Source organism: Hyaena hyaena, unplaced genomic scaffold (assembly GCF_003009895.1).
Source record: "Hyaena hyaena isolate Hyena2069 unplaced genomic scaffold, ASM300989v1 scaffold_425, whole genome shotgun sequence".
NCBI lineage: Eukaryota > Metazoa > Chordata > Mammalia > Carnivora > Hyaenidae > Hyaena > Hyaena hyaena.
This window is the reverse complement of record NW_024081052.1, coordinates 773,241-787,264: the sequence shown is the minus strand read 5'-3', so window position 1 is coordinate 787,264 and position 14,024 is coordinate 773,241. Positions and strand designations below refer to the sequence as shown.

The 14,024-nt window shown below is 35.4% G+C and overlaps 1 protein-coding gene across 2 annotated transcripts in view; it reads left to right on the top strand.

Annotated features, from left to right (window-relative positions):
• FNIP1 (folliculin interacting protein 1) overlaps nt 1–14,024 on the top strand; it is a 136,089-nt gene that overhangs the window by 78,140 nt on the left and 43,925 nt on the right. The window contains exons 6-9 of one of the 2 annotated variants that reach the window (XM_039252549.1): nt 3,423–3,514; nt 9,040–9,123; nt 10,276–10,347; nt 13,485–13,620. In XM_039252549.1, the coding sequence (XP_039108480.1) occupies nt 3,423–3,514; nt 9,040–9,123; nt 10,276–10,347; nt 13,485–13,620 (384 nt within the window). The remainder of the gene's footprint in view (nt 1–3,422; nt 3,515–9,039; nt 9,124–10,275; nt 10,348–13,484; nt 13,621–14,024) is intronic. The other variant, XM_039252550.1, reaches the window with a different exon arrangement.

The window sequence follows — 14,024 nt, the reverse complement described above, 5'->3', positions numbered from 1 at the left end:
GGTATAAATCAGGGTTTTTTATTTGAGATATTTCTGGCTTCTTACTTTAGGCATTTATCACTGTAACTTCCCTCTTTGAACTGCATTTGCAGCATCGTACAGGTTTTGATATACTCTGTTCCATTTTTATTTGTTTCAGGGTATTAATTTACTTTTTTATTTCTTCATTGACCCATTGGTTGTTCAGGAGCATGTTTTTTAATCTCCACATACTTCTGAATTTTCCAGCTTTCCCTGTGTTACTGATTTCTAGTTTTATACCATTGTGGTCTGAAAAGATACTTGGTATGATTGCAGTCTCATTAAATTTACTAAGACTTGTTTTGTGACCGATCATGTGATCTGTGTTAGGGAATGTTCTATGTACACTTGGTAAGAATGGTATTTTGCTGCTCTGGGATATATTGTTCTATATATATCTATATTTATGTATCTGTTAGTTCCATATGGCCTAAAGTATGGTTCAAGTCCAAAATTTCTTTGTTCATTTTCTGTCTGGATGATCTATTCATTGTTGAAAGTAGACTCTTAAAGTCCTTTACTTATTATTGCATTCTTGTCTCTTCAGGTCTGTTAGTATTTGCTAAATAAATCTGTTTAGGTTCTCTGATACTGAGAGCATTTGTTGTATCTTCTTGATGAATTGCTCCTCTTATCATCATATGACCATATCAGTTAAAACTGAACTGCATCTCTGCCTTGTTTTTCATTCATTGAGCCACTCTGTGTCTGGAGTCCAGATTGCTTCTCATTTTAGTTTAATTGAAGAATAAGAAGTGTGCTTTCTCTTTTGCTAATTTGCTTCTGGAAGCTATATCTGGAAGAAAAATGTTGACTGCATTTCCATGTTAGGATAAGATACTGATTTTCCATTCTGTAGTGCCATGCTGAGTTACCACCTGTATGTTGTGGTCTTTAGTTTTTAGAATTAACTGCAATTAGGATTGGCCTAGGTAAGCCATAGTGAGGCACAAGGATACTACAACTTGTTAATACCGAAATTAGAATAGTGAAGCTGATATGTCATTTGCATATATTCTCTTCCATTCTGCTGATTGCCTTTTAGTTTTGTTGCATGTTTCCTTCACTGTGCAGAAGGTTTATATCTTGATGAGGTCCCAGTAGTTCATTTTGCTTTTATTCCCTTTGTCTCCTGAGACATGTCAAGTAAGAAGTTGCTGCAGCTGAGGTCAAAGAGGTTGTTGCCTTTTTTTCTCCTGTAAGATTTTGATGGTTTCCTGTCTCACATTTAGGACATTCATATAATTTGAATATATTTTTGTGTATGGTGTAAGAAAGTGGTCCAGTTTCATTCTTCTGCATGTTGCTGTCCAGTTTTACCAACACTATTTGCTGAGGAGGCTGTATTTTTTCCATTGAATACTCTTTCCTGCTTTGTTGAAGATTAGTTGGTGGTTTATTTGTGGGTCCATTTCTGGGTTCTCTGTTCTTTTCCATTCACATGAAAAGATACTCAACATCACTCATCATCAGGGAAATAGAAATCAAAACCATAATGTGATAACCCCATACTTATCAGAATGGCTAAAATTAATTCAGGAAACAGCAAATGTTGTAAAGGATGCAGAGAAGGGAACCCTATTGCACTGTTGGTCGGAATGCAAACTGGTACAGCCACTATGGAAAACACTATGAAGGTTCCTCAAAAAATTAAAAATAGAACTTCCCTACAGCCCAGTAATTGTACTACTAGGAATCTATCCAAGGATACATAAGTGCTGATTTGAAGGGATATATGCACCCGATGTTTATAGCGCACTATCAACAGTAGCTAAATTATGGAAAGAGCCCAAATGTCCATCAGCTGACAAATGGATAAAGAAGATGTATATGTATATGTACACACCCACACAGACAGACAGACACACACACACACACACACACACGCACACACACACACTAGAATACTATTCAGCCATGAAAAAGAATGGAATCTTGCCATTTGCAGCAATGTGGATGGAACTAGAGGGTGTTATGCTAAGTGAAGTAAGAGAAAGATACCATATGATTTCACTCATGTGGAGTTTGAGAAACATGACAGATAAACATAGGGGAAGGAAAGGAAAAATAAGATAAAAACATAGGGAAGTAAGCCATAAGAGATTACTACAGAGAACAAACTGAGGGTTGCTGGAGGGGAGATGGGTGGATGGGGGAATGGGCTAAAAGGGTGATGGGCATTAAGGAGGGAACTTTTTGGAAAGAGCACTGAGTATCATGTGTAAGAGATGAGTCATCAGGTTTTTGTACTCCTTAACCCAAGACTACACTGTATGTTAGCTCACTTGGATTTTAAAAAAATGGAATAGTAAAGCTGAAACAAAGGCAGACATGACACCAGATTTGTGGGCTACATGCCAGAATCCAGTAAATGAAGAACTGGGGCTAGGATGAGATGTTAGTGGACCACAGTGATGGATTCTGTAGAGACCAGATCAGAACTCTGGCTAGCCAGGGTCTGAGGGATACCTGAAATCAAAAGTAGCGGGAAGTAGTAAAGTGGTTACTCGAAACTAGAAAAATTGTCAAAGGTTCCATTAATTATAAATGTTACTAAAAGAGTTTTCAGTTTTATTAGCTAAGGTTCTAATACTTGTAGCTCCTTATTAGCTTTTCTCTTAGGAAGGAAGGAAAAGGAGAGATGTTTTTGAGTGTATTTTGGATGCTTAAAAAATACTGATGCTAAAAGTGCTAATTTTTAAGAATTTAACACTAAAGTAGAAATTAGAGACTCTAAATTCAAATCACTGATTTTAGCTGTAATCCTCTCATTTTCTTTATGTTTTCATATTTTTTATTGCTAGTTCTTAACATCCTTAGGATGGATATTTTGTACTAAAAGCATAAAGTTATTTTACTTGCATTATTCTGAATAATTTATTACCAGGAGTAGTATAGTTCATTTTAATGTGTGAACTAAAGATATTTTTTGGATATTTGGTTGATTCTTGTTTTTGTTTTTTTTTTTCCTGCCAGAAGTTTAAAAAATAATTTCAAGCCCAAGATATGAGGGGAAACTTTACAATTTACATTAGGGTCAGTAACCTTCTTCTGTTAAGGTCTTGATGGTAGGTAATTTTAATTTGTAGGCCAGACAGTATGTCTGGTGTCTCAGCTCTACCACCGTAACACTAAAACAGCCATATCCAGTACAGATATGAATGGGCATGCCTGTGCTCCGGTAAAACTTTATTTACAAAAACAGGCAACAGGCTGGATTTAGCCCTCAGTGTGTAGTTTGCCAACCCCTGATTTAAATGATTAGGTATGTTATAGTCCTATTACAAATACTTAAAACTTAAAAACCTGTTTGACACTTTAAATTTCATTGAAATATACAAAGAATTGCCATAAAGAACATAAAATGAATTTGCAATTTATTGTTTCTCTTACCCCCTTAGGCTGCAAGACAGTCTTGAATTCATCAATCAGGACAACAGTACATTAAAGGCTGATAGTAACACAGTTATTAATGGACTACTTGGAAATATAGGTAAATGGTTCCTTTGGTTTTATGAGTTTTAAATAAGGTTAACACTATAACAGGGATTTGCAGTTATTTGTTAATAATGTAGATCTTTTATAAGACTACAGAGTTGGACATACTAGAAGTGGAAAAGACATTTTAATTGCAAGTATGTATAACCTTTGTATTATTTGAAAACATAATTTTTATATATTTGAACATAGTATTTTGTATATGAGAAAAGAAAACAAAGATATATCTGATTATCTGATTTGCTCTTTGTTTTTAACTTTGATGCATGTTTGAAAGTCACTGTTATTGATATAAAAAGTCTTTAACAGCTTTCTTGAATATTTCAGCTGAGGAAAACTGGTATTACACTTTGTCCCTTCTCTCTTCCCTAACCACAGAAGTAATTTTAGAATGGTGCTCATTTTTGTCACCTGAATTCAAACAGATGAGCAGATACCCAAGTGTGATGCTTCTAAAAAGATTTTTTAAAGTAACAGCTTATTTAGTAATTCAAATAGTTGATTGTTGTTGTTATTTAAGTTCAACAGTTTGAAGTGACAAAATGCTCCTAAAGTTTCTGGCTATTTGTTTTACCCTAGAAAGCTCACCTGAGTTGCTGCTGACCTTATTTCTGGTGCATAAAAAATTTTAGTATTGTCCCAGAACGTGGACAGCAATTAGACTAGGAGAAATATTTCTCTCATTCTCTATTTAGTGAGAATTTTTATTTGGAATTAATTTTAATAAATATTAGTTATATATTTAGTAGAACAGTTTTTCTTCCAACATGAACCCTTTTATATTCTATTATTTTTCATAATTCCTGTTTATTCAAATGAGCAGCCATTTATTCAGCACATAGTATGGGCTAGTTACAGGGTAGGACATGTACTTTGTAAAGTTTGCACATTTTTTAGAGAAATAGAGTTCTTTTCTAACTCGATTAATAATTTCATTGGTTTTAATAAAGTAAAAATGTGACAAGGAAATAAATGAATCTTTTTTTTTTATAATTTGACACTTTCCAAAGCTTAAGAGGTTAATTAAAAGCTATTTATTTTAATAATACAAATCTCTTATTACTTGTGGTGGTAAATTACCTTATAGATGCTACATATACTCATCTTCTCTGTTTTAATATAGGATAGGAAATTAATCCATTTAACAGAGTTTAGACTTTAAATCATGAGTGGCTTTAACTTGCACATTTATACTTGTGAATTAAAGATATTTGAGTACCATCACTTATTTTCTTTCCATTTTTAATTAATCAACAAATATTTACCAAGCACCTATTATGTGCTAAGCACTCTGCTAGGCTTATCTGAGGATACACTGGTAAACCAGACACAATTCCTGCCTCAGCATATTTATAGTTAGTGGGAATCACACAAGTCATACAACAGTTAGAGTATACTACAGTTAATTGTTGGACATGTTAAACAGCTCTGTGATAGAAATGAGGAGTACCTAATTCAGTCCTAGAGAGTCCCAGAAGATTTCCTTAAAGAAGTGAGGCCTACGTTGAAGGATTAGCCCTATGTTTAGAAAGAAATGTTCTAGGAAAAAGCATAAGAAATAGTATGTGCACAGACCTAGGAGCAAGAAATGATGGCATGAGGGAAGAATGTGAATAAATCAGTGTCGATGGAGCCAAGAATAGGAGTAAAGCAAGTTAAAAGAAATCAAGAAGTGAGTAGGCAGTAGATCACAGAAAGCACTGTGGGCCTTACTGAGGAGTTTGGATTTAGTCTTTAAGCACTTGGGTACCAGTGTGATATGTTAGTTTGGGTGCTCCACCTGTTTGTTAACAGGTGCCAAGACATGAGTAAATATGCAAGGATATTATTAGGGGAAATGACTATGTGAGAGAAATGAGGAGGGAGCTGGGAAAGGTTGAGAGAGCCCTCAGATCGTGATACAAGTGTTGACCCCAAATGAAAGAGAGAATAGAAGATTGAATGGTAGTGTCCTATCCTACCATGCAATCCAAGAAAGGTTTAGTAAGATCACTGATAAGTCTTTGAGTCAAAGTTTGTTAGAAATGACCCACATATTGCCAAAATGCGGCTGCGTTACTATTCCTCCTGTGTTCAGTCACCGACTAGTAGCAGCCTCTGGAATATGTGGCCTCAGTCAAACATCATGATAGATTTCAGAACGCAGTAGTTTGTAGTACTTAGTCAATTATAGTCCTTATAGCTGGAGGTCTTTGCATTGCATTCTCAAGGCCACCACAGAGGAGTTGTCAGGATATAGAAATATGATTGGATTAGATTTATATCTGTAAGAGTATTGATGGCAGTGGGAAAGGATTCAAGTGAACCAATGGTATTGAAGAAAAGATCTATATTAGAAGGCCCCTAGGATGCCTGGGTGGCTAAGTTGGTTAGGCGTCTGACTTCGGCTCAGGTCATGGTCATGATCTCTTGGTTCATGAGTTCAAGCCCCGCATCAGGCTCTGTGCTGACAGCTCAGAGCCTGGAGCCTGATTCGCATTCTGCGTCTGCCTTTTCTCCACTCTCTCTCTCTCTCTCTCAAAAATAAATAAACATAAAAAAAGTTAAAAAAAAAAAAAAAGGAAGGCTGCTTATGATAATCTAAGTGGCAGAAAAGGAGACCTAGGCTATGATTGTATCAGTGAGGATAGAGAGTTGTTGAGGGGTTTATTATGGGAAATAGAGTGGATAGGACTTGACTTGGTAATTATGGAATGGGGGGGGGAGGAAAAAGGAGGAATCAAGGGTGGCACTTTGCTATCTGGTTGTATACGTGTTTGGATGTTAGTGCCATGTGTAGGGAGAAACAGAAGAAATTAGGAATTGGTGATTTTAGGTTGAGGTATGTTGGAATGGAGGTATTGATTGAATGTTCAAGGGAAGATATCCATTATAGTTAGTAGATGTTGTGGTAGATGCTGTAACATAAAAATCCATAAATGTGTAATAATTTTAAAGCAATAGAAGGTTTTTTTCAGCCATGTGGAGTTCAAAAGGGTGTTCATCATTGATCAACAGTTTTTCTCCAAGCAACGTTTTAGAGTTCCTTCCTTCTTAGAGTTCTGCCTTCATCATGTGGTTTCCAAGGTTGTGCTCCGCTGTCCTAAGCCAGTGGAAAGGAATTAAGAATGGAAAAGGCACTCCATTTCATAACCAACCTCAGCCTGAACGTGACATACATCAGTTTTGTTGACATTCCATTAGTGGTAACTAATCACATGGCTTCACCTACATATAAGGAGATTTGAGAAATATCCCTAGCTGGGCAGCTGCTTCCCAGAAACCACTTGATACAATAGAAGGCAGAACACAGCTCTTTGTTAGACAGTTAGCTGTATCTGCCATGGATTTGTGAATCATTAACATGTAAATGAAAAGTAAAAGCATATGAATGAATGAAATGACTTAGGAAATGTTAAGAATGAGAAGATTGTTGAAGATGAAATCCTGGGAAACTGGATTAAAGGAGTAGAGGAAGAGAAGCACACAAAGAAGATTAAGAAAAAAACCTTAGTGTTTTATCCTTGGGAACTGTGAGGGGAAACTTCAAAGTGTAATTTAGCATAAAATAGACTATAAGGTAGTATAAGGTAGTATGGACTGCATTAATCAATAGGAAATCTTTTGGTGCCCTACATGAGCAGTTTCAGTGGGGAGAGTAGAAGCCGCAGTTGAGGAGAGACCCAGAGGTTAGTCTTTTTTCCAGGATTTAAACAATGATTCTTTTTGGTCTCAGGACCCTTTTATACACTTAGAAATTATTGAGGACCACAGACAGCTTTTGTTTATGTGGGTTACATTTGTTGGTACATACTGTATTAAAAATTGAAACAAGATTTTTAAACATTTATTAATTTATTAAAAAATACTAATAACCTTTTTCATGTTAATATAAATAACGTATATTGTGAAATGATTAATTTCCAAGAAAAATTAATGAAGAAGAGTGGCATTGTTTTACATTTTTGCAAATCTCTTTAATTTCTGGCTTACTAGAATGTAGCCTGTATGCGCCTATCTGCTTCAGTATTCATTCTCTTGTAATATTTTGTTTTGGTTGAAGTGTGTTAAGAAAATCTAGTTTTACACAGACCCCCTGAAAGGGTTGCAGGGACCCCAAGGAGTCCTTTAGACCACATTTTAAGAACTATCGAACTGTTATGTGGGATTAGATATATGGAGAGAATAATTTTGTCTGTATCTAAATGTTGATGGAATAGATTATAAGGAAGGTAAGGTTAGAAATAGAAGTGGTACTTGGTAAAGTAAGATTTTTGAAGGTTCTTGCTGACATAAAAGAATTAGCTTTGGAAGGGAAGGAAGAGCTTCCCAGGATTTTTCACTGACTAGGTTCCTAGCACACAATAAGACATGAATAATCTTACCTGTTGTCACTGCTCTGGCATCAAGGAGGCAGGTGGGCCAGGATTTGATTACGTTTGGAGATAACGGTGGTAGGAAAGGGAGAGTTCCTGTCTGGTAAATTCTGTGTGTGTGCACGCATACGCATCTGCATCTGTATACTTGTGGGAGACAAAATTGTATCCTGAGAGTAAGGAAGGAGGTACTAGGCAGAGAAGGAGTTTAAAGACATTAGTTACATTTTGAAGTGACTAGAGAAGGATTGCCTTCCCACGCACTATAATTTTAGCAATTTTTGTTATAGAGAAATATCTATTAGGAATTTGAAAAATACATTTGTCTCTTTTTAGAACAGAATGCCCCCTGTTCTTTCCTAGGTAAACCTCTGAAGTGGCTCTTTAGGCCATCTTGATTAAGCATAGCAGGTGCCTTAACTGCTTTAATGTTGCCCCTTTGGGGTCTTTAGACCCTGTCATCTTTATTTGGTCCAGTGAGTGGCAGCCATGCTTTCTGGACAGCTGGGAGTCTGGCCCTGATGGGTGCATTGACATTCTTCCTTTCATTGTGGCTGAACTTCCTTGGCTTAGGAACTTTGGTTTCTTCCAAAGTCAGTTACTTTGTAGCTTTTCTAGGTTAGAGAAAAACTAGTTTCATACCTGGTTGTCAGTAGACCTCTTTTCTGCTCTTTTGTCCTATGTCGTGTTCTCTTTTTTCAGCCAAGCACTTAGGTGGTTTTCTCCTTATGACAGTTGCAGGAGAATGCTATAATCTTAAAACTGACTTTTATAAAAAGATAAATTTATTTCGCAAATGTCACATTATATAGATAACATTACTGTGCTGTTTTGAATCTTTAAAAATGTTGTTTTAGGTTAGAAAAGATTGAACCTTTAAAAACCTTCTACCTAGTATAGTGGAAGGTTATTTTTATTATTATATATACAGATTTATTAGTATATAGGCATGAAATTATTGTGCTTGACATCAGCTATGACCAGGGATAAAACATCCTGTTTCAAAGAAGGGAAGCTTGTTTGAATTATTCTTACTTAGCTTAAAAGTTTCCATCCATATCTGTTGCTGTGCATTTGTGCTGCCTAAGCTCACCCTTTATTCCTGACGCTTTCTGGCTTCTCTAACAGCCTTCTTTCATATGTATTTTACGTTTTTGCCATGTAGGTCTTTCACAGTTCTGCAGCCCCAGGCGGGCATTCTCTGAACAGGGTCCGCTCCGCCTGATCAGGAGCGCCTCTTTCTTTGCAGGTTTGCGATGTGCTGTGTGGGTAGACTAGTTGGTGTGCGCCAGTGGTTAGAATCTGTAGTTAAGCTGTGGAAACAAGAGAGTAGATAGATAAATGCATTTGGGGAGGGTGTGGTTAAGAAGATGTTTAGCAAGTGTAAGAACTTAATTCCTTTCTCCCGAATATGTTGTTAAAAGTTTCCAGAAACTTGCAGTTATCAGTGGAATTGACATTTTCATGAAATTTCAGTTTGTTATTTCTTATGTCATTATGAAATAATGATTTTAATTTTAGAATCCTCAACCAAATTTTACTATGAACATTATTTCTTATAACAGCTAGAATTTCTGGTTTGACACTCTCTTGTTTCCATGGTTGAGTAGCTTTTGTACTCATAGTTCACCAATTGCAGAAAATATCCTATCTTATTATTTTAAAATTTATGATCTACATTATTCCATAAGAACGATTTTTCTTGGAGCTAATATTTAGATGAACAAGCACCATTATATTGATCTGTAAAAGCCATATGTGAGTGTATTTGTTTATATCATTACATTGATGTTTGTAGAGTGTGTTCATGCCTCTGTATCCAGGCAGTTGTATAATACTAATTAATATAAATTTTTATTTATATTCCTTACAAATATGGGCAACTATACAAATTTATTACAGAAAATTTGTAAAATAGGCTATATATTAGCCATTGTGTCAACTAGAATTAACCTTTACAAAAAACAAAATTGGGATCTTAGTATTCAAATTGTTTTCTTAAAATTTTTATTATGAAGAATTTTTAAACATACATTAATATAGGCAGAATAGTAAAGCAAATGATTGTATACCCATCACTTACTACCAGGACCATCATTCTTGTGTTTAGTAGCATGTTTTTTTTTGTCATTTAATAGGATATTGTGAATATCTTCCTTTTAGTCCTCCTTTGCTTCTTTAGATATTAGATTATATTTTCATATTATATGTCAAATCTTCACATAGATCTCAAAGCTTGTTCAACTGAGTAATAGCTCTTGGTGTTGGGTTTGTGCCATGCTATTGAAAAATATAAAGGAATGCAATTAGATAAGCATGATTTCATTTGCTATATAAAAGGAACAGCATCACCCTGAATAGCATTATGTGTTATAACTGACAGTTTTGTCTTAATTCACAGTTCACAGCAATCCAATGGACATGCCTGGAAGAGAACTGAACGAAGACAGAGACAGTGGCATAGCACGCTCTGGTAATGCCCCATTTATGCCACATTTAGATAGCATGATCACCCTTCTTTTCTACTTGAGTTTTTTATTTTTGTTCTTAGGAACTAATCTAGAGTATATTTCTCTTAATACTCATTGCTTCTATGTAATCTAGAGATTTCTCTACTGTGGCAGGAATTTAGTTCTTATTTTATCCAGGATTTCAGAGGTCATAAATTAATTTCTACACTTCATTTTCTTTACCTTAAATTGAAGGCCCTGGCTGGATTTTTTTTCAACATAAAGTTCTTGATCATTGAACTTGTTAGTGAGAATTGAAATGAACAGATCCACCTAATGACAGTCTTAGTTTTCATGCCTGACGTCCAAAATAATGTATTGTCTAATATGTACCTTTTTATAGTTAATAATACTTGCCAGTTATTGATTAGCTCACAGATTTTTAGTGTGTGGTTATAATCATGAAGAGAAGAATATAAAATATTGCCAGACAAATGCAAGCTCATAATGTCTTTTCTTTTCTGGAACCAGTATAGAGAAAGGAAGGATTCATAGCCTAAGGAAAAATGAAGGGTTGTAGCTTTTGACACCCTGCTCAAGAGACACTTTTTGAAAACAGAAGTTTGGGAAGACAATAAACCTCACAATTAGGGTATTGCAGCAATTATAATCGTAATGGGCTCTGTTGGAATATGTCTGTCACCCTTAGAATGCTCCAGAGAGCAATCTATAGGATTTCTTCTTTGGATCTTAGTAGGTATAGTCCTGTTCTTAAAAGTGGCCAAGCTGGGCTCCTGGGTGGCTCAGTTCGTTAAGCTTCTGATTCTTGATTTCAGCTTAAGTCATGATCTCACAGTTTGTGGGTTTGAGCCCAGTGTCTGACTCTGTGCTGACAGTGTGGAGCCTGCTTGGGATTCTCTCTCCCTCTGTCTGTCCCTCCCCTGCTGGTGTGTAGTTGTATGTGCGCATGCGCTCGTGCGCGCGCGCGTTCTCTCTCTCAAAAAAAAAAGGATTCAGAAGCTTGACTACTTGTACACAGCAATTCATGAGTACTGTTGATCCTTCAATAATGCAAAAATCCTAACCTCTTCTCCACCCCCCACACAGTAAGAAAATCTGTGTGTAACTTTTGACTCCCTGAAAACTCAAATAATAGCTTTACCAATAACATAGTCAATTAACATATATTTTATATATAATATGTATTATATACTGTATTTTTATAATAAAGCTAGAGGAAAGAAAATGTTATTAAGAAAATCATAAAGAAGAGAAAATACACTTAAAGTATTGTACTCTATTTATTGAAAAAGAAAATGTCTAAGTGTACCTGCACAGTTCAAACCCAAGCTGCTCAAGGATCAATGGTATTTTTATTTTATTTTTATTGAAGTATAGTTTTAAGTATAGTTATAATATACAGTGTTAGATACATTTCAGTTGTACAACATAGTGATTTGACAACTCTATATGTTATGCTATGCTTACCACAAGTGTAGTTACCATCTATCACCGTACAACACTATTACAGTACCATTGGCTTTATTCCCTATGCTGTGCATTTTATCCCTGTGACTTATTCATTCCATAACTGGAAGCTTGTATCTTCCACTCTCCTTTACCCAATTTGCCCTTCCCATTCAACCACCTCCTCTCTGGCAACTATCAGTTTGTTCTCTGTGTTAATGGGTCTCTTTCTGCTTTTTGTTTTGTGTTTTAGATTCCACATGTAAGTGAAATCATATGGTATTTGTCTTTCTCTGTCTGACTTATTTCACTTAGCATAATACCTTCTAGGTCCATCCATGTTGTCGCAGATGGCAAGACCTTACTCTTTTTTATGATTGAGCAATATTGTATACATCTTACTTGTTCATTCATCTATTGATGGACACTTGGGTTGTTTCTGTATCTTGGCTATTATAAAAAATGCTGCACTAAAGTTAGGAGTGCATATTTTTAAATTAGTGTTTTTGTTTTCTTAGAGTGAATACCCAGTTTTGGAATTACTAGATCATATGGTATTTCTGTTTTTAGTTTTCTAAGGAACCTCCATACTGTTTTCCATAGTGGCTGTATACCAATTTGCATTCCCATTGCATAAGGGTTCCTTTCTCTCCATATCCTTGTCAACACTTGTTGTTTCTTTTCCTTTTGTTTCTAGCCATTGTGACAAGTATAAAATTATGTGCTTTTAAAAGACATCATGAAATGACATTCAAGCACTTATTTTCAAAGGGATACATGCATATTTGTACAGTTAACAATGCATGTTTATAGCAGAATTATCTACAATAGCCAAATTATGGAAACAACCCAAGTATACATTGATTGACGAACAGATAAAGAAGTTCTGGTGTGTATGGGTGTGTGTGTGTGTGTGTGTGTGTGTGTGTGTACACACACACAATGGGATATTATTCAGCCATAAAAAGAATGAAATGTTGCCATTTGCAAGGACATGGATGGAGCTAGGAGTATGCTATATGAAATTAGTCAGAGAAAGACAATTCTCAAACAAATAAGCAAGAGGGGGGAAAAGGGAGAAAACCAAGCAACAGACTCTTAACAGTAGAGAACAAACTGATGCTTACCAGGGGGTGGTGGGTAGGGGGATGGGTTAAATAGGTGATGAAGATTAAGGAATGCCCTTGTGATGAGCAAGAGGTGTTATATAGAAGTATTCAATCTCTATATTTGTGCACCTGAAACTAATATTACATTGCATGTTAACTAGCTAGAATTTAAATACAGACTTAAAAAAATAAAATAAAAAAAAATTTAAAAAATGGAATCACATCGTATTTCTTTTAAGGACTAAGTGTTTGGCTATACATAGGACAGTTTTATGGCCAAAGAAATAATACTTTGTTTCAAATTAGCCCTTCTTCTGAAGTGATTGGAGTGAGGGTAGAATATAAAAAGGGGAATGTCTCAGAGTCTCTTGCCAACACCCTGTTGATATATGATTTTTTTGTTCTTAGACTTTGCTCCAACATGACATTTTTTAAAAGGAAATTTTTAAGAAGCTCATGAAACAAAATGAGAAATTTGAGTTACTACTGTTAAATTTGTTAAAAAGAAATTTACCTTTATGCTTAGTTATCATTGACATATTTTTAAATGCTTATATTATACTTGTTTTTATTTTGACTGACAGCATCTCTCAGCAGCTTGCTTATTACACCATTTCCCTCTCCCAACTCCTCACTTACCCGAAGCTGTGCCAGCAGTTACCAGCGACGCTGGCGACGCAGCCAAACAACAAGTTTGGAGAATGGGGTGTTTCCTAGATGGTAAGTTGGAATTTTCACTTTATAATAAAATTGAATAGTTCCTTAAACACAGTTCTGAATGGGTTTTTTTTAGGGCTTATATTTTGTGTATTTTAAGCCTTGAAACTTTTAAAATATATATTAAAAGTTTGGGTAAGTTTTAACCAGTATTAGGTGTACAGTTCAGTGTACCTTCACATTGTTTTGTAACCATTGTCACTCTTCACGTCTGGAACTTTTTTATTTCCCCACACTGTACCCATTATACAGTTAACTCCTTGTTCCTCCTCCCCTTGGCTCCTGGCATCCTCCACTGAATTTTTTTTCTTTCTGAATTTGACTATTGTAGATACCTCATATAAGTGGAATCATACAATATTTGTTTTTTTATGTGTGGCTTATTTCGTTTAGCATGTCTCTGAGGT